The sequence below is a fragment of the Panthera onca genome, chromosome D2 (genome assembly GCF_046562875.1).
Source record: "Panthera onca isolate mPanOnc1 chromosome D2, mPanOnc1 haplotype 2, whole genome shotgun sequence".
Taxonomy (NCBI): Eukaryota; Metazoa; Chordata; class Mammalia; order Carnivora; family Felidae; genus Panthera; species Panthera onca.
This window is the reverse complement of record NC_138349.1, coordinates 50517552-50537960: the sequence shown is the minus strand read 5'-3', so window position 1 is coordinate 50537960 and position 20409 is coordinate 50517552. Positions and strand designations below refer to the sequence as shown.

Here is a 20409-nt window from a genome sequence, read left to right as displayed (position 1 = left end):
AATTGAGACTCCAAAGTCCTTCATCTGATCTTGTTCACATCTTAACTGTGGCATAGAAGGCAGTAAGAGCCCTAAATCAGATAACAGCTCGGTATCGTTTAGTACTGAATTAGCATTCAGATACTCAAAAGACAACACATCCATGTGTATGAAATGATGTGTTCCAGATGACCTCAAAACCTACTGACTTATCTAAACATGAGCCAAAAAAAGATTGATTCCTTTGAGGGAATGATGAGTTATGCTAATAATTGCTTGCATCTAAATTAGGTCCTTGAACAGTAACTATTTTCTCCAAGTTCTCATTAGATTTCACATTAAGTCATAACTTGGATCCTGTCTGGATAATATTAAGATTAACTGGACTCTATAAGCATAAGAATTCTCATGCTGGCCCAGGTCTGCAATCCGTCCTCCCTGGTTTGTTGTACTTAACAGACCATCCCTGCATTTGGTGGGGGGCCACGGTTTCCTCCATGGTATGTCACAAATTGTCTCTAGTTTTCTTTAATAACCCAAAGAATTTACCCAAATCCTTCTGGCTTATTCATGTTTGCCAATTACATGATTTACTAAATTATGTTGGAACCACAGTGAGCATTTAGATGTCAGTGGATTCACAATATTAATCTATACCCACTGCCATGCAAATATCGAATGTGCTCACAAAACCGATACAAAATGAGCAAAGTACCAGATGTCACTTTGCTATAGCCCTTTCCTTTATAAACCTCAGGTCTGCTTTATAAGAAGATTCTAACTTAGCAGATTTGGGAATGAAAGATTAGCCTATCACTAAGTGATATCAGATATCTGCATGGTTAGTTTTTCACTTTTAGTCTTTAGTGGGGGCCAAAAAAAAGGAAGCTCAAAATGTTTTATGGCCTGTTCACATTTTATTTATACTTTACACTTCATGTTCCTCTCTAATGTAAATAATAGATTTCAGAGCTACATTGAGTCTAATTTCAGTATTTAACATGGGAATTACTTTATTATGATGTTGTGTATGAGTCTACTGAGTCCATACAACTAGTCTGCTTCCTTGAGGAGTGTGGATATTGAGGGAACTAATTTTACGACTATTTCAAGTGAAAGAAGGCAGGTGCCAGAGAATAAAGCCCTGGGGCCAGTGGAAGGGTGATGTCAAGGCTGGTGGCATACTGACTTATGGCATTAGGGGAATGGGGGTGACTCTTGGTCATCCTGGGAGGCATATGCCCTCACCACAGAGTCAGTCCCCCTCTCAGATGGAGTAAAAGCAGAAGTCACCTCTTCCTTCTTACCTTGACTCTTGCAAGATCATGTGGATTGAGGACTGAACCCTGATAAAATTCCACCTGAGTAAAATGTCGTTTGAACAGAGCTTCTAGCTCCAGGTTAGGGGAAATGCTGGCAGGGAGAGAAGAAACAGCCATTAATATAACAGACTTGGGTATTTCTGCCTCCGTGGCCTCCTTTCTTTCTGACTTCCAAAAACAAAGCCCTAGGAAAAGGCTTTCACTTTCAAAGTAGCCCCCTTTCTTGCAGAAATGAAAGGGTCACACTCAAGAGGAGTAAAACCCCAGCCCACTGAAAACCCAAACCAGTACCAAGGTAAAATGAAGCCGTTCACAATCTTCACAGAGTCTGAGGCCTATGGGGCAAAATGTCTTTCATTTTGTTATGAATGGAATCGCTATTCTACGAATAGAGAGACCGAGCTGTGACCTCAGAGATTAGTCAAAGGTGCCCCTGGCAGAGCCTACTGCTCTTCCCTCCCTCAAAGCCTCTTCCTTGCTTCTCAGCCCTATAGACTTCTCATCTCCTGGGGCCTGGATCAAAACATGTCACCTCTGAGCAGCCACAGACAGAGTGAATTTACTCTTGGTACTGTTCTTGGTTCATACATGTGTACGCTATTCGTCATTCTTAGTGTGAGCCATACAGATACCTTTCCCATTGGAGGACAAGGACTAAAGCACGGATTGACCTATTCATTCATTTATTACTTCTGCAAAGATGAAAAATATCTGTTCTCTATAAAGTACTATGCTAGATGGCAGATGATATTTCGTTTGAACCTTCTAGGTACCAAGACCTATGTTGGTCAATGCTTGCCTAACATTCATTAAGTACTTAGTAAGAGTTGTTCATGTTTTTGAGCATTTACTATGTGGCAGATACCATTCTAAGCACTTGACAAGTATTAACTCATTTAAACCTCAAAACAACCCTAGAGGAAGGGATGTTATTAACCCAAAGTTTCAAGAGGTTAATTAACTGGGCCGTCTACGACAAAGCTGACGCTGACAGATGCTGGGGACGTGGAGGTGAATCCCAGCAAGTGAGGCATTAGCAGCCAGCTTGTTGGTTCAGACTCAAGTAGTGTATGAGAAACAGGTGCCTGTGCAAATCCAACCAGTCTTCGAGATCCATTACTGGTCTGGCCCCTCTCAGAAAGTCTGCCTGGTCATGTAAGAAGTGGTGGTCTCTCCCTGATGCAAATGCCCCATGTGATTCTGCCATTTGACTAAACTGACCTCAGTCAGTGAATATAGCATGGATGTTGAGCTCTAGCTGTTGCACACATGCTCATCTTGAAATGCCCAATGAGGGCAGGACCTACACACTGTACTTCTCTTGAACCTTCCATAGTGCTCAGCAGAGGATGGGCCCCTCAGCTGGTAATGAGAGGCTAAAGCGCTGAATTGATCTGTGAGTTCTGCTCCTGTGTTCATAGCCTGGCTGGTCTTTTCAGAACTTGGAGAATTCAGTCCTGAGAAGAAAAAAATGCTGGTGTGCTCAAACATGGCAGCCAGTTTGGTATTCTGTGAACAACTGTCAAAAGGAAGGAGACGCACAGAACAGAAGCTTATAGGAAAGTCAACTTCTGTGGGATCTCAGAGCAGGATTGAGTTGTGGGCTGTCAACCCCCTATGGAGCTAGCACCACACATGAGCTTTGTCTCTTGGTAAATTGGGGCTAGTGCTGACCCTATGATGGCCCATTTCCATCAGAAAAGAAAACAGTGCCACTCACATCAACATGCCCGAGTCCCAGAACTCTCTATCCCTGTGGCTGACTACCTTTTACCTAAATGGGGGTCAGATGAAGCTTAAAACCCCAACAACATTGAGCAGAAGGAGATCTCTTCCTTTCTTCCACTGCACAACAAACATGATAAGACCCACCTTCTATGTTGCTTATCTAGCCAAATATATTTTATCTTTCGTAATACTAGCTAACATTTATTGAACGCTTGCTGTGTGCCTGATTCATTCTTGACATGGCTTACTTCTTTTCATTCTCTCTACAGCCCAAGAAAGGAGACCAAAACCATTGTGATCTCCTTATCTACTGAATGTAAAAACTGAGGCCCAGGGAGGTTAAGTAACTTATTCAGCGAGTAACTGATTGAGTCAAGATTCACATGGAGCACTCTTGAGTTCACAGCATGTACTTTTACTCCCTGTGTTGATTAAAGAAGAGAACTTATGCACGGGGAGTAGCACAATGTCCTACAGCGGAGGTTTCTAGAAATGGGAATTATTGTTGCAACTGTTTCCATTACATTATACCCTGCTTCCTCTTATGTCTGTGTCTTTCCTGGCCACTGTGTCCCTCCTGCACTTGTAAAGAATCCACACGAGACAGCTAATCTTCCACACCAGACACTGTGGACACACCTGGATCAAATAGATTCAGACAGCTGATGGGATGGTAATGACGTATTTGACCCATAATGAACTTCACTGTTATTTGCCAGAGTTGCTCCACAGAGGCAGGTGGTGTTCTCACCACTGAACTAATGTTCCCTTTCCATTGGTTCCAGATTGTCCTCCTTAAGGAGGCCACATGGCTGATTCAACTCTGCACTACCCTCCAACACTGCCCCCATACCACCACTCCACAGATATTCAGTGAGCCCTCCTCAGGAAGCCTGGTTGAGTGGAGGGTCTTGAAACAGCAGGGGCCCCTTACTTGTGAAGAAAGACAATCTCCACGTTGACATCATCCCGGTCCTTGTGCAGGAAGTCCTTCAGGAAGTTGGAAACACTCTCCAGAGTGATGTGTCCACAGACCACAATGTGCCTGAACAGGAGAAGCCAGTTAGATGGGGCCAACCCAGCGAGGACCCAGCACCCACCCCAGGCAAGACAGAGGAAGCACACAGCTGCGGGGAAGCATTCTTCTCCTCCCGAGGCCTCAATTAAAGCCCAGCTCCCCATCCCCAGAGGGCTGTGAGGCAAAGCAGCGGTGCTGGCAGGTGTTCAGAGACTCCGAGACAGAAAAGGCATATGGCTTCTCACCTGATGCTGCACAAAATCCTATTAAAAGCCCAACCGTTTGGCCAAGTGGTTTTATGCCTTTAACAATAAGTGACATTATGCGTGCGCTTAAATGCTGCATTATCAAGTCCCTTGCAGATTCAGATCTTTCCCTTTCTGCCCACAAAGCGTCCTCCTGAGAGATTTACCGAATGGGTCTTGGTTTATGACATAGAGCTTATCAGGTAATGAGATAACAAATCTTGCTGAAACGATGATTTTGTGTGTAAGAAAGCGGACTTTTATCAGAGTGGCTAATGTGCGGCTTGACACGTTATGGGCTCTGCTGGCCATAAGCAGTAAAAAGGAAATTTTGCATTTTTCCGCCATAACTCCTCCGACAATGGGGGCATGTAACACTTTACAGTAAGTGAGCATTACTCAGGGCTAAATGGGGATGGGACGCCTATGGAATCGGAGATCAGCAGCAGGCTGTCCATCCCCAGATAGCTACCTCCTCAGGGTGCCTGGGATTTCCATGAGAGCTGAAGGAATTTACTTCAAGATGGGGAGAAGCTAGAAAGGGATGAGGCTGGAACTGTTTGCCTTGATCCAGGGAGGTGTGGACTTCTGTTTCTGGAGATGGTGGCTCCCCCTGAGGAGATAAGCCTCTTTTCCAGAACTGCCGGGACAACAGTCCCCCCAATATCTTTGGGCTCCCAGACCAATCTGATGAATCTGAACCAACCTGGCTGTACCATGGCCACTTACATTTGCTATCCAATGCTCAATCAGGAATAAGCACTTCGGTGCACGAGTTAGCCCCATGACCCAAAGCAGGGGCCTCACTGTGGAGATGAAACCTGCTGGCTTCTAATAAGAAGACTGTAGCAAGGGGCTCAGCCCAGGTCCCTGTGCCTCTCAGGCTGCTAGCGACAGAGGCTGAATCCCTGGCTGGGCTCTGAGGCATGGGTAGGTGGTGAACATCGAAGCATGGTAATTTCGTGGGAAAAAATTTAGAATGGCTAGGTCCCTTGCACCTCATAATTGCTCTGTGCACATTCCAATAAGGCAGAAAGCTCATTGGCTGGAGGCAGTGCATAATGGGAGGAAGTGATGATCACTTATGCAATGTTCCATTAGATGCCATTACAAGAGCCTGCCCTTTCGTTGTAATTTGGTGCTTGACTAAGTATGTGAGAATAAGGCAGTAAACTCATTGGTGAAAGGATAATGATGCAGAACAAAGAGTAAATCAATAATATGCACAATGCAGTTAATAATATCACCATTATGGACTGTTATTGTTACGGTGCTGCACTTAGTGGCTGGGCAAGCGGAGGCCATCGCAGGGAGGAAAGATTGTCAGTGGCTGCCTCAGAAGAGACATCCCAGCATGATCACTTTATTCTCTAGCAAGTGCCAGCCAGGTACAGGGAGGTCCCTTGGCCACCCATTCCAAATGCCCCAAACCCACATGACTAACTCCCTCCTGAAATACACAGCGTGTGAGACTATAGGACGTAAACAGAACACTCGGGTTATATACGTTTTTATCATGTCATATCTTAAAATATTTCTTGTGACACGTGCATTTATATGGACGAAACAGGCTGCAAATGAATTTGCATGTTTTGCATAAGATCTCTGATTTTGAATTTGCCAAGTATGTTCAGAAAGTGAGAGAGAAATAGGACCTCCCTCCTGATCTGACATGTGGGGCTGCATGGGGCAATTCTAATGCTTTCTGCCTACAGACGTCTATGATTGAGAATAAGCCCAGCATGAATCCAATGTACGGGCGCCTCCACAGGACAGTTCTGGGTTGGGCCCTTCCTCTCACCTGGATGCGAAAATAAGCCAGATGGGATTCCCTGCTCTGCCCCCAAAGACGTGTGTGATCCTGGGCAAGCTCCTTATCCCCGTTCAATAGATGAGGGAGCTGAGAGGCTAATACCATCCAGCTAGCTTCCTGCCTCAGGCATTGCAAAGCTCAAAGTTCTATACCAGTAGAAGCCTGGTGATTATTTAAAGCTGGACTCAAATCAATGATAGGTCTGGGTAAATGCCTGAACATCCATCCTTTCCATCCTGTACGCAAAGGCCTGAATGAACATCGGCCAGCATTGCCTCTCCCTCTTCTGAAATCATTCATCTCTAGGACAGATGTGCAAGAAGTGGAAGGGAAGGAGATGAGTTCACCCTCTCACCCTTGAATCAAAGGCCCTGCCAGCTGATTTATTCAGCCTTAGAAAGAGTCAGGGTTCTCTCAGTTGAAAATGTGCTGGGTACATATAAAATATATTCCAATGCAATCAATATTATCCCTTAAGCCTTTAATTAGCTTTCACTTCTCTTAAGAAGTAGACAAATGCAGGCAGGAGAGGGGAGAAAAAAAGGATTGACTTTTCTCATTTGATGCTAGCTGTCCAATACCATTCTAGACAATTGAGAATATATATCTTTTAGCTACAGCATGATTTCTGGGGTGGAGAGCAGCCTTTATCAAAAAGGAAGAAAAAAAAATCTTCCTTCAACATAATTGGTATTTTTGCTCAGAAAAAGCGAGATTGATTGAAAGCAGATTGCCTTTTTGCCCAAGGAGAGTTATTAGGTACATTATCATGGCAACCTTGGAGGACCCATATTGTTCCAATCTGTCCTATATCTGATTTGAAGATTTATGACTTCCTCCTTTTGTGCCAATAATCATTTCCCTCCATTTTGTTTTCTATACAGTGGAAGTTATCAAGAAGCCCACATATTGAACATGTTTGAATGCAGTTAGAGTTGATGGATGGGGAGAAGTCGCCTCTCTAACTCAGCATCTGCATTAGAAGATCTGCTCTCACCAGCCTACGTCTGAGGAAGCACCAGGGGCCTGCAGGAGTACAAGGGATGGATGGCAAAAAGGGAAATTTATTTTCCAGAAACATTTGCAAGACTTTCGAAGATTCCAGGGACAGTAGTTTGGGGAAGGATGTTATTTCAGGGAGAAGAGAAGCAGAATTTCTTATGTCCTCCATGATTGAAAATATAATTGAAAATATTCAAGACTGAGAGCAGGGTGTGTCCTCCTTGTACACAGAGTGATGGTTGTTCATGGTGCATGATTTGAAGAATGCCAAAGAGACCCTCATCCAAAACTGTCTCTGCCAGATTCCATGACACCTACAAATCTACCATGTGAGATTTGTACTTTGATAGCCCCGTGTTAGCTCAGCTCAGACACTAAATAACTGAATAGACTTGGGCAAGATACCAATTCTGCATTTTACAACTATAAAGTCAGAGTCTCTGAGGGGCTGGTGCTAGTTCCTGATTCATGAGGTTATCTTGAGGATTTATTTAAATAGATAATACATGCGAAGAGCCTAGTAAAGGGCCTGGGCCATTGTAAGCATTATTAAATGGTGGGATTCATGTGATATCTATAAATCAGTAGGTAACAGATGTAAAGTGCTCTACGGCCCCTGGAATCTCACCTAATCCTAAACAACCCTATGTTCCTACAACCTATATCATTGCAGATAACCTCTCTTAACCTCAATTTCCTTAAGCCGCATGCCTGACATCCCACAGCAAGAAAGTGACTTGCCCAGGATGTGACCCAGGTCCCCGACTCTAATGCTTGTTCAGATGAAGGTGATAGAGGGCAGAGAGCAGAGGATGGAGTATTCCAGGTTCCGCTCTTTATGGCAGGCAGAGCTGGGCCAGCAGGATGCCCTCCTCATCACACAGTGGAGGGGATGATGGAGGGGTCCTCACTGGACCAGGAGAGAGACTTAGCCGGGGACCGAGATGGACGAAGATCATTCTCACTTAAGACGTCACAGTGTTGGGGCACCTGAGTGGCTCAGTCAGTGAAGCGTCCAGCTTCAGTTCAGGTCATGATCTCATGGTTCATGGGTTCAAGCACCACATCAGGCTCTGTGCTGTCGCTCAGAGCCTGGATCCTGGAGCCTGCTTTCGATTCTGTATCTCCCTCTCTCTACCCCTACCCTACTCGAGCTCTCTCTCTCACTCAAAAATAAATAAACATTAAAAAAATTTTTCTTTTTAAAAACATCACAGTATTGCAGCATCACTAGATACTGTGAGTGAAGGCAGAAACTCTAAATCAAGTTTTTAAACTTAAGCCACACAATTTGGTCAGTCAAGGGATGGCAAAGTGATGCAAATATCCATTTTAAACATTGTATGCTATGTCCGGCCCAGGACCACCTCTCCAGTCCAAGGATCCTGAAGATACGGAAAACCGAAATGATCCATGTACAGTGGAGAATATTTAGGAAAGTTACACTATGAAGGTAACTAATGCTGTTCCCAATGTGATTTGAACTTCTTCAGACTACTGATTAGTCTATCTTAATGTCAATCTTATCAGTCTTAATGACTGATATTTACAGGGCCTGGCCGCATGGTTTGTGAAGATGGCCAACAAGCTTAAATCAATAACGATTTCTGATCGTATAGGACTTTTGGGTTTTTAAAACTTTGTCAAGTTCTGTAAACAAATCTTTCTTGGGATAAACTAATGTTAATGGCTGGATCAAAAGATTCCTCTCAGATGCATGAAGAAGCATCTTAAATGCCAAAATAGTAGCAGATGGCATTCAGTGGAAAAGAGTTACTCATCCAGTATAAGCAAACAGGCCTGGTTTGGGGGCAGGGCTCCATAAACACAGGCTGGACTGATGTGTCATGACCAAGTGTAGCATCAGTGGATGAAGTGGATGAGTGTGACAACCTTAAGAATAATGCTTGACTATTACAAACTCTATCAGGGCTCACCAGAAAATTGCCAATTGCTTGTTAAATGGGTATATCTTCACTAAACGACCATGAGTATGCCTCTCTCATCATTAAGCCTCTCTGCCTCCAGAATGCAATCCCACACATTCTCCTCAATCACTCTCCTATCCTTCTTGGAGATGTCCAAGGGAAGCCAGGATGCCCCAGTTGAGTTGGAACCTGTTTCTGAGCTTAGTTCCACTGCGGCTTTTCAGAACGGACAACTTAGGGGAGGTGACCAAGGGCAGGAGGCATAAGAGGAGGATGCCGAGGGAGCCCCCAAACTCTTCAAGGCTCCAGTGAATGAGGCCTCCAGAGACTCACTGAGGCTGAGGTTAGCTAATGAAAACTAAAATCTACACATTTTTAAGATTCAGGTAGTGTTTCTTAGAGCCTGAAAAGTAATGGGCTCCACTCCACAGTCTCATGTTTATCTTAGTATGAGAATAGCCCCTGGTGAATGTTTAGTCTAGTACCTGCTATTTGGATGTGGAAACTGAGGCCCAGAGATTCAGTACAAGGTGAATGGCAGAGCATGAGCAGCCCTACCCCGTTGGTTTGGTGCCCTCTAGATAGAGGGAGGGCTGATGCCGCTGGGCTGGGAGTCAGGAGACTGGGGCCAGTCACTACAAAATGAAGGAGCCCAGACTGACTGGGCTGTTCCCACCGACACTGATGGATCCCCCCACAGAGTTCTAGCTCTCTGCCCTTCTAGTCCAGGCCACCATCACATCTTGTCTAGACGTCGGCAGTACTTCCTAATTCAGTTCCCTGTTCACCCTCCACACCGCCCCCCCCCCCCCCCAAAACAGCTAAAGAGCAAGGACTGAGGCAAATCTGCCTGCATCAGGTCCCCCCTGGGGGCAGGGAGGTCTCACATCGCTCTTTAGCACAGCCTCATTCTAGGAAGACAATGTAAAATGCACAGCTCTGGGCTGTTTATTTTTAAAGATACTATATCCATTTTTACTGGAACAAGTATAAAGAACTTAAAAAACCCATAGCTATCCTGTCACAATAAATCACACAGAGTAAATTGAAAATCCTATACAGCTTTCCCTGAATACATTGTGCTCACTTTGTCAGAGAGGTAGATGAAATGTGGCATATATTGATCTAGATGTCTCTGTAAAACTATAATATTTATATCAAATACATATGCTAGAATCTCTTCTGTCTTTCTGCTGAGACTTCTAATCATGCTCTTTCCATCCAACCTCCCCCAACCTCCCCCTGCCCCCCGCCCACACCCCAATGGTAGCCACTGGCTTGGTGGGAATGAATTTTAAGAAGGACTTGTCAGGGAAATTCAGCAGCATTTTATCACATAGAAAGCAGGCTGGGGGCAGCAAGAGACCCACAACCCAAAGCACACAGTGGTCAGTACTAAAATTTAAAGTTATCCCTCCAAGGTTGAATTTGAACCATTCGGTGTCCACAGAACTATCTCTCCAAGACTCTCACACAAGCTAAGGTCTGGGCAGATTCTGGGCTTGACCTTCTGTATCACCTGGTGGTGCTTTCTGTGACTGCTTTGTCCCACAGCTTCCCCTACTTTGGATCATGTCCTTCAGGATGACTGTTAACCAGGTTTTCCTGTGAAGTGCAGGACCCCACTGCCTAAAAGGAAGGAGACTAATCCAACTCCTGCCTTCCCACTTCCTCCTGTACTGACAGCCAGTCCCAAAGGAACTGACGTCCATGCAGGGCAGTTCACCTATGGCCAACAAAAGCTGGCTGTGCAGGTCCCATCCTTCTGATGAGGGAGCATAAGGCAAGCCACCCGACACCCTGCATGGCCCCCCCACCCAGGTGGGATATGTGTGATATTCCTTAGGCACTTCTGCGTGCCCAAGAACAAAGGAAAGGACAGAAAACAAATGGTTACATTGACAGAGTCTCTATCAGTTTACAAATATCTTAGTAAAATTACCAGAAAGGAGCAATCTTATCAATAGCCTAATCTCCAGGAACTCCTACTATCTTAATGATGTTTTGTTAGAGGGAAAACAAAAAAAAAAACTTACCTTAGTTTGACAAAACTAGGCCCTCAGTAATCTGTGAGTTTTAGCATATGGAAATCCCTTTAAGAAACTTCCTCTTGACTTCACCTCCCCCAACTCCATAGTATATATAACCAGTCACTCCTCACAAGCCCAGTGTAACTCTTTCTGCACACAGGTCCTGTCCCCATGCTTTAATAAAATCAATTTTTTTGCACCAAAGATGTCTCAAGAATTCTTTCCTGGCCATCAGCTCTGAACCCCCATCACTCCAAAACCCATCACTTCCATTCCACCTAGGGACCTGGCTCAGGACCTCCAAAGCTTGCTAGACTTTCCAGAACTATCTACTGACCAATGGACTGGTTGGTAAGGTGTGCTTGTCTTGGACACCTGATGCCATTGTAAGTGTAGAAGAAACATAACCATTAGTTAACTGCAAGATTGTCAGATCATTGGCTGATTCTGCTACCCCAGATCTGTTTCGAGTTTGTGAGAGAACAGTACATGTAAGGAGGGCAAAAATGAAATCAAAACAACTGTGAGTGTGTTTTGAGGCCATAATCCCAAACGCTGGCTTTAGCCATTTCTGGTTAGAACAAATGAAAAACAAAACAAGCAAACAAAAAGCCCAAGGAGGTTTGGAGATAAGACTTCCTACCCAGGGCCACAGCTAGTACTTTGCTAATTACAAAGAAAGGAAATGCCTTCTCCCTCCTAGTGAGGAAGAGAATAAAGTAATCATCTTATCCAGCTGTCAATAGAGCTATTCTGGAAGACACAGGCTGTTTTGCAGTTTCCCTAAAAAGGGGCAGAAGGCTGAGCAAATAGATCCCAACAGTGCAGCAAAGGCACCTCTATAAAACAGAGCCGCAAGGTCACAGGACAGACTATTGGGAATGCCAGCAGTGAATACTGAGATGTCCTGACCAGAACAGAACTTTCTGCACAAAGTAGGTGCATCTGATCATATGCAGATGGTCAGGACCTAAACAACGCCAGAGGGGTCTATATCTACACCTCCACCATCCTAGATCACAATTACATCTCCATAATTAGGCCATGCCCAAGGAATGATCAAATATCTTTTGTAGCCTGTTGCCTAAAGGAAGCCTCAGTCCACGTCTTGAAAATAAATTCTGAGAACCTCAGGAGGCATTGGCTGTACTGACATGTGCAGCCCACACCCTCTCTTCTGTCAATGGCACCTCATTTTTAATTTGGGGAACCAGTCATCCCCAATGAGATATAGTGTTGGGACCTTTAATCAAGTTTCCCTGCCCGAACTAGGCCAATCAATACTTCTTTCTCAGCCTTGAATGGAGTGACACTAAGTTCACAGTGGGATCCATCCTCATGCAAAGCCCTATAATGACTATCTCTGAGTTTCTGCTTGCTGGGTCCCAGAGCTGCTTGTCTGGCTCAACTCTGTCCTTTCTGGGATCTTGCTCTTCAATTTTTCTCTGAATTCTATAAGGTACTCTAACCTTCTAAAAAAATTCCTCTCCTGCTTAAGTTAGCAAGAACCAGTTTCTGTTGCCTATAATCAAAGAGCCCCTAACTGGAAGAGTTGTTTACCTTAACCTTAATTTCTCACTTAATTTTCACAACAACCCAGTATGCTGGTATTGTTTGGGTTTCTTTCTCTCCCCATCCTTCTTTCCTTCCTTCCCCCAAGAGGAATTATACACCAATCTTAAGTAAGCAATTCCATAACTGCCCGACTCTCTCACAAATTACACTGTGTCTCTCCCCAATACCCTTGCCCTTCCACATTTTATTCATCCCTTTACTGCAGACTTGGTAGCCTTTGGCCATTTTCAAGCAAGTCAATCTTCCTTTGACCTGGTTCTTCCAATCTTAAGAGAAATCAGGGCACTGAATAGCACTTTCCTCTATGCAGATCAAAGTAGATTTGCCTGTCTCTACTTGGTAATGCTGCTTCTGAATAAGAGGCACCAAGAGAAGAGAAGACTAAGGCCAAGGTCAACCATACCCTTCGGGGATGAAGGCGGAATGGGGGGATAATGAGTCCAAGCACAGAAATGGCTCTTACTTTTGCCCTGGTAAAGGGGAGGTCTGTTAGCTTTGATGTGCAAAGCGAGCCCCACCTCCCTGCTAACACTCCGGGTAAATCATGCATCATGGCCCTAGAGCATATGTTGTTGGGACTACCTTCCCATAATGACAATCAAGTTGACACATCCTGGCCTTGTTCCCCAGCCACACCCAAGGGTGTTGTCCCTGCTAGCATATGCTGCTAGCTATCCAATCCCCTCTGAGTAGATCCAGCACACTTGCAAAGGCCTCAACTGGCCTCCAGCATCTGTTACACAGGTAAGAACTGGGAGGAATTCACAGGTGTCAGGGTTGGCTGAGACATAATACACCACAGGGGCACTCAGGGTAGCGTCAGCAGCTCCCCCACCTTCCCAAGTCTCTCCATATCCCTCTTTTACTGGGCCCATCATTAAAACCATAGGTTTTTAGGTGCACAAGTCACCCCGCTATTACCTTTGCCCAAAACTGCTCCAAAGGGTACATTTTAACAATATGAATTATCCAATGCTTTTGGAAGCATTCCCTCTGAAATGTTTGCAGTCTTTATGATTTTATTGAACAAAATTCCTGCCAAAGAGCATTTCACTGGGATGATTCCCTACATAATCAAGCCTCTATTTAGCTACCACTTGTTCCTTGGATGGTTCTGATTGGTCAAAGTCTCAGGTAAGCTCCAGGAGAGCAAGAACCACATTTTCTTGCTCATTCTTTAGCCACAGCACTTAGCGCAGTGACTGGAACATGGCAGGGGGTCACATACTTGTTAGCTGAGCAAACATCCTGGGATGGCAACTTTCCTAAATCTGTTCTATATCCTAGCCAGCATTTGCCTTTGAGTTCAGTGGCTAAGGTTGCAAAGCCTCGCCAGAGACGGGCATGAATCTACCTCCGGACTGCCTCTATGTCCCCTAGTTAAGAAGGGATAGGAAGGGGGGATGAGATTGCTTTTACTGACAACTGGTACCATATCTGGAGCAGTCCCCATGGTTCCGGGGTGGGAACAGATCATTGTCATGCAACACTTGTACTAGATGTGGGAGCCCAAACCCTGAGAGACACAGAATCAGGTTTTCATGAGTTTCACATTACAACAGACTGTAAGTTTACTAGAAGGAGACACTGGGCTTGGACAGCTAGAGAGTTTCCTGGTTTATTTTCAGTGTATGATGGCAGCAGCAGTGGGCCACACCCAAGTCTACTAGGAACCACTTTGTGTGGCTCTGGAAAGGCTTCCAACACAAGAAATGACATAGCAGGAAGACAGAAAACACGGTGAAACTTACTCTCGGATGGTGGTGTTTGTTGTTTAGATTTGGAAACTACCCAGGGAGGATTCACCCAATCAAACATGAGGCTGAGCAGAAAGATTCTCTAGGGATTATAATTAGAAAAGTCATATTCAAAATTCTTTCTTTTTTTTTTTTTATGGAGAAAAGACTATCTGAGAGCAAAAGTCTAGGTTTGAATATGACTTTTTTTTTTTTTTTTTTTTTTTTTTTTAGGTACACAGTTCATCTCCCACCTACATTTCTATTCTTGTTTTCAGAACAATAGCTGGAACATTTTGAAAAGTGTGTGGAAAGGAAGAGAGACAGCAAGAAAGTGGAGGGGGGAGGGTGGGGCAAGCCTTCACTCCATTAGGTATTATCAGGAAATTGATTTAATATGCATCCAAGTCTCTTTAAATAGAGCTTCAAGTTTGAAAGGGGCTGAAGATGTGGCTTACAAGAATCCAAAGCAGATGCAAAGAAAGAAGCGCCCACATCCACACCCACCAAGACCCCTCTCATCAGAAAGGAATACCTAGCATGTTACATTATACAGTACAGCATCTAATGACACTTGCTTTCGGTACCTGCCCCTCGGTTCTGAATTTCAGAAGTAGTAAAGGGGTCATTTTTCCAAAGTATTAGGGCAATCTCAATTCTTTTTTCCTCCCCCAAAAGTTTAATGTTAATCAAAGCAGAATGTCTAATCAGTCCAAGATGGTCTGTCAACTTGAATTATCTGTTTGTCTTCCTATTTACTGTATCTGTCTGTCTACAGTTCTTCCTATCTTTGTGAAGATCAGTTATTGGGGCCTGTGTTTCCTTCTGACTAGAATGGCTACCAGATGATCCTTCCTGGTGATATGTTGATGATTTGCTAATTTATGGCTTTTAAAATCTAGGAATCTGAAAACATTGCTGGGAGTTCAGGCTGGGAATCACATGGGCCATGCAAGGAGAGGACTGAATGGCTTCCCTGTCAAAGGACAGACGTTTGTGTGAAATGCAAAGCCTCAGTCACATTTCAACCAGAGTGATGTCTGTGATCTAGAAATCATAAATGGCACCTTATAGGAAACACTCTCTCCAGGAGTAACCCCCCACCTGCCACGTCAGGCTTTGCAGAAGCGAGAGTGAGTGTTGCCCAAGCTGTACGTAGACGGGAAAGGAAAGGAGGCCCATGGTACTTGGCCCAAGACAATACCACACGAATTAACCCCACATCCTATTCCCAAGTGCTGGAGTCAGCCCTTATCAGAAAAAGTACACATGGAAATGTTATTATAGGAAGACGGTCACCTCTGGGAACCAAGAGGAGAGGCTTAAATAAGCTCTGATTTTGAACTCCCCAGCCACTTTAGTGGCCAAATAATATAATGCATAGCTCAAGAGAGATGTGGCATATTTGGAAATCTTCATGGGTTTGAAGAAGTACATTTATACCCAGTGCCTGTGTGTAGCAAGCACTCAATAATCACACGTGGAATGGACGGTGAAGGCATGACTCATGCTAGTTCCCCTAGGCTGGGGTTGGGGGGATGGCTATGGGGTAGACTGAGTGAGTCTTTATAAAGAAATATGCTTGACCTTTGAACAACATGGGGGTCAAGGCACCGACCCCTGTGAAGTCAAAACTCCACATGTAACTTTTGACTCCCCCAAAACTTGACTACTAATAGCCCATCATTGACTGGAAGCCTTACCAATAACATAAACAGTCGATTGACACCTATTTTATGTGTTACATATGGCACAGACTGTATTCTTACCATAAAGCAAGCTGGAGAAAAGGAAATGTTAAGAAAATCCTAAGGCAGAGAAAACACATTCACAGTTCTGTACTGTATTTATCTCAAACAATCCACGTGTAAGTGGACCTGTGCGGTTCAAGCCCATGTTGATCAAGGGTCATCGGTAATGCCTGTTTGGGCACAGCAGATCGTTTAAGATTCTAATTCTTTGAAAAAGCAAAAATTGGTCTAGAACCACAGCAGGCAAAGGTTGAGTGTGGTGGAGAAAATGGAGCGGAATTTCAAGACAGCCAGGCAGGAGGGAATAGAAAGTGGTCTCATAAAGGAACAAAGGCCACAGAGAGAGATGGATGAGGAGACCATTTCTGATATGAGGAGACACAGAATTTTAATAAGACCCGCTAATAAGGAACCAGGGAAGATACGCAGGGTACCCTCTCCTGGTAAGTCTGTGGAGAGTATACTATACAGGCGAAATAGAGCCTGAAAGGAAAATAAGATTTTAAGACTTACTCCCATGGTTGCAGGACCACGGTAGTAGGACCAAAGACCAATGGTTGTAAGTGGAGTCCGTGTGACATGAATTTTAAAACTAGGGTGTTGACTCCTCTCAGCCTAGGAGTAACAAAAGCTGGGGTGCACAGCCACGGAACAGGCTGTGACATCCCCTCCTCTGAAAGGTCACCTCCCAGGACCTCTTTACAGTAAGTCACCCCTGTTCTGCTGTATAATAGGATCTTAGTCTTTTTCGTGTTCATTTTTGCCACATGTATGAACATTTGTACTTGGTATTTTCTTCAGTCATAGCCTTGCTCATTGCCTGTAACCTCCTGGCGACTGTAATGTCCTTGAGGACAAGTCCCACGGGTTGCTTGCTCACCACCGAATCCTTAGCATCCAACACAACCCTCATTGTGCCGGGCACAGAGGCGCTCAGTGAACATCCGTGGACTGAAAATGAGCAAGTGGAAATGATAACAGGAACGGAGAGTGAGGCAGGAAACTAACTGTGTTCTAGTATTTCTTAGCTCTTGAAATTCTTATCTAAATTATTGAAAACTCTTTAAAATATAACCACCACATTAAAGAACATAATAAAGTACTCTGTTTTCATTTTTAAATGGAAAAGCATGATACATTCTGCCAACCTCTGTGGCTTTAGGCCTCCCTTTTACAATCCTGAGGCCATGTTGAAGGCAGACTGCCTTACTCCCCCCAGGAAGACCCAGCCTCCTGAGGGTAACACTTCCACCTACAGCTCTGCAATAAACCTAGAGAGTGGATCTTGCAGAGGACTTTTGGGGCAGGCGGGAGGGAGGGAGGTCCTGCTACTCTAATTTTCACTGGCAGTTAAGAACCCACCACCAAAGAAGTTCTCTAAACCGAAGGAAGCCAGGTGGATATGTCTGCCAGGGCAGGGAATGCTCTTCTTAAGATGCCATGCAGGTAGACTCTGCCTAGGAGGGTGTCTGCATCTGGCAGATCACTACAATCTGCCATGGCTGGTAACCTAGGAAGTGAGCTCCCCAGGAAGAGGTTGAAAGTGTTGAGACCCACAAATAAGGCACAATTTTGGTCAATGATCCGTCTGTCTATCCTTGAGAGCCCCTCATTGTTACAAGTGTACAAGAGGTAAATACATTCCTAGTCTAACCAAATGAGAAAAATCAAGGAAGAGACGGTTCAGTCCCCTCCCCACCTTTTTGTCCTTGGGGTGGGGCGAGGATCCTTAGAGGCAGTAGGTGAGCAGAAGGAAAACACAGGACCACAGTGATACTCGTGCATTTCTCTTCCTTTCCATCATGTGCACGGTGTTGTGGCCCCACTTATGGGTAGAGGTGGAAGAACAACCATAGGATCATGAGGTTCAGAACAAAAAGGGGTCTCAGGAGATGATCTTCAGAGGCAGCACGGCCCAGTGAAGCAGATTGCCCCTTGGTTCAAACCCTAGATGCACCCTTTGTTAGCTGTGTGACATCAGGCAAGTCACATAACCTCTCTGTTCCTCAGTTTCCTCGCCCACTGCAAATGGAGATGATAATACTTCCCTTTGGTGGTTGCTGTGAGAATTAAGTGATATGCAAGTTTGTAGGTATTCTTACTATCAGAGAAGGCAGTCCTAGGGCTCTGGGCTGTAACGAGTCACTTCTCATCTACAAGTACCCCCAAAAGCTTGTGACCCAAGCTTTGTCTATATAAAGAAGAGTTCTAAGAGAAGCCACAGTATTTAAGTTTCACAAACAACTTTCCTGAATTGAAATTAGAGCTAGCTTAGTCTGTGACAATGGTTCCCTCAACCAGAAGAGAGGCCTAGCCTCCTCATTCAGCCACAGAACCTCTCCTTCAAGAAGACTTCATTCACCTCCCTGGTCCCCTTTGCCTTCTCCTTGTCGTCTATTATACCTTGTCCTCTCTGTGTGTCCTCTCAGCATTTGGCTACAGAAATCAGTAGAATAATCCAAAGCTATCCTATTCTTCCTTGTCCCAAACACCTGGCCTAGGACTGCCTCAGTTGGGGGCCCCAGAAGCCTATCATGGGAAACACGAGGTCTGGATGGCTCCCTGGCCCGGCCACCTCTAACAAGGGGGTTACAACAGATGGATTCCTCTCTGTGGCTGATTATTTTCCATGGCCCTTGGCCATGTGACCTCAGACCATGATCTTGTCAGTTCTCATAAACTAACCAGGAGTGGCTGAGTCACACGCAGAGAGGAAATCTCAGGGGGGATCAGCAAGGGCCATGGGAGGAAGGAGAGCAAGCTGGGACCCAAAGGCCATGGGAGCCTCACCCCGCTGCTCCCCCACCTCTGAGCAGCTTTGGCCTTACATGAAGGGAAGGAGGAGGCATCGGCCCCGGGGGTCAGCTGGGCTGTAGGCAGGCTACCCTTTTGAATAAGACCTGGGGTCTCAGCCCGAGAGGACAATTGTCCCCAAGACCTCCAACCCACAGAGACTGCCTGCCGAGGCCACTCATTGAACCTCTGGTCATTGACACCCAATTCCTATTCTTAGGAGCCCTGATGCATCATAATAAGATAGAGAATAGCTGACATGTCCCCACATCTACTGCTGGCTCTGGATGTCCTGTGGGAGGTCAAGTGAGGAACACTGAAGTGAATGTTGGAGGAAGCCAGGCCAGGCCTTTGATCCCATGTTGACGGTGAGGACGTGCCGGGGATGCTATATGAAGTGTTCACATTATGTCAAACACATTGATCAAAACCGAAAATGAGGTGCCAACAAAACCTCCATGTTCTCCAATATCCTGAAATTGGGTGTTGAGTAAACAAAACCCTAAACTTTTCTGCCTAATGTGTGTGTGTGTGTGTGTGTGTGTGTGTGTGTGTGTGTGTGTTTACTTTAAATCATCTTTAGATTTCAAAGTTGTGTGTCTCCGTAGCTTTTGGGTCACAAGTTACCTTAAATTCTCTGACAAGTTAATGCATTGTTAGAGTAATTCTGAGTAAGATATGCATGTGTAAACAAATCCCTTAACTATGTATATGTTTTAATTACATTCTGGGCATTCACTTGATGAAATCCTGGGGAGAAGAGTGTACATACGTGTATCCATGAATACAGCACATGTATTTTTGCACACACAAAAACACAGGGCAAAGCACGCTATTTTAAGAGTCTGAGCTCTATCTTTCAACAAAGTTTAGCTGCTTTCCCTTTGCAAATGCATTTAATTTTATCTGGAAACTTTTTGACGTTAGAAATAGAACAACTGTAGTTTCTCATTATGTTTGCTGCCAGAATCCATGCTTGGTTGCTCAACTAAAGACCTTATATTGCTAATTACTACCACATGCCCATATCCCAAGCGAAAGAAAACTTATTGATTCTGACAGCCCATTCTCTCAACGCTGAATTCCAAATGAAAACTCAAATTTTGGCCAAACATAACATTTCATCAATCTTGTTCTACTGACTGGAAAAACAACATCAAACAAAGGGTGCTAATGGCCCTTTATTACCGTTCCTTTCCCAAGCTTATATTTTCTGATGAAAGATCTAAGTGACCAAAGGGCTTCTTTAAACTACTTAGTAATTAGCTTTTGAACCAGGAAACAATGCGTAAAGTAAAGTGAACGGTCCCAGTGTTGATGACAGGACCGACTCTCTGTCCTCAGGGTCGGGGGACATCAGAGACCCAAAGAGAACATTAAAAGCAAAGTGTGTATTTTCCTAAAGGGAGACGAAAAAAAGAGACAGAGAAAACACCAGGCTAAAAGCCGGTGGTAAAAGATGACAGAGATGGAGACAGAACAAAAGCTG

General features: G+C 44.7%; 1 protein-coding gene across 17 annotated transcripts in view; it reads right to left on the bottom strand.

The window, feature by feature from the left end:
- The window catches only part of KCNMA1 (potassium calcium-activated channel subfamily M alpha 1), a 727105-nt gene that overhangs the window by 203379 nt on the left and 503317 nt on the right, over positions 1 to 20409 (bottom strand). For all 17 annotated transcript variants that reach the window (XM_078434448.2, XM_081790521.1, XM_078434449.2 and 14 more), the window contains 2 exons: positions 3964 to 4074; positions 1287 to 1392 (listed from right to left, as the gene is read on the bottom strand). In XM_078434448.2, coding sequence (XP_078290574.1) covers positions 1287 to 1392; positions 3964 to 4074 — 217 coding nt within the window. The remainder of the gene's footprint in view (positions 1 to 1286; positions 1393 to 3963; positions 4075 to 20409) is intronic.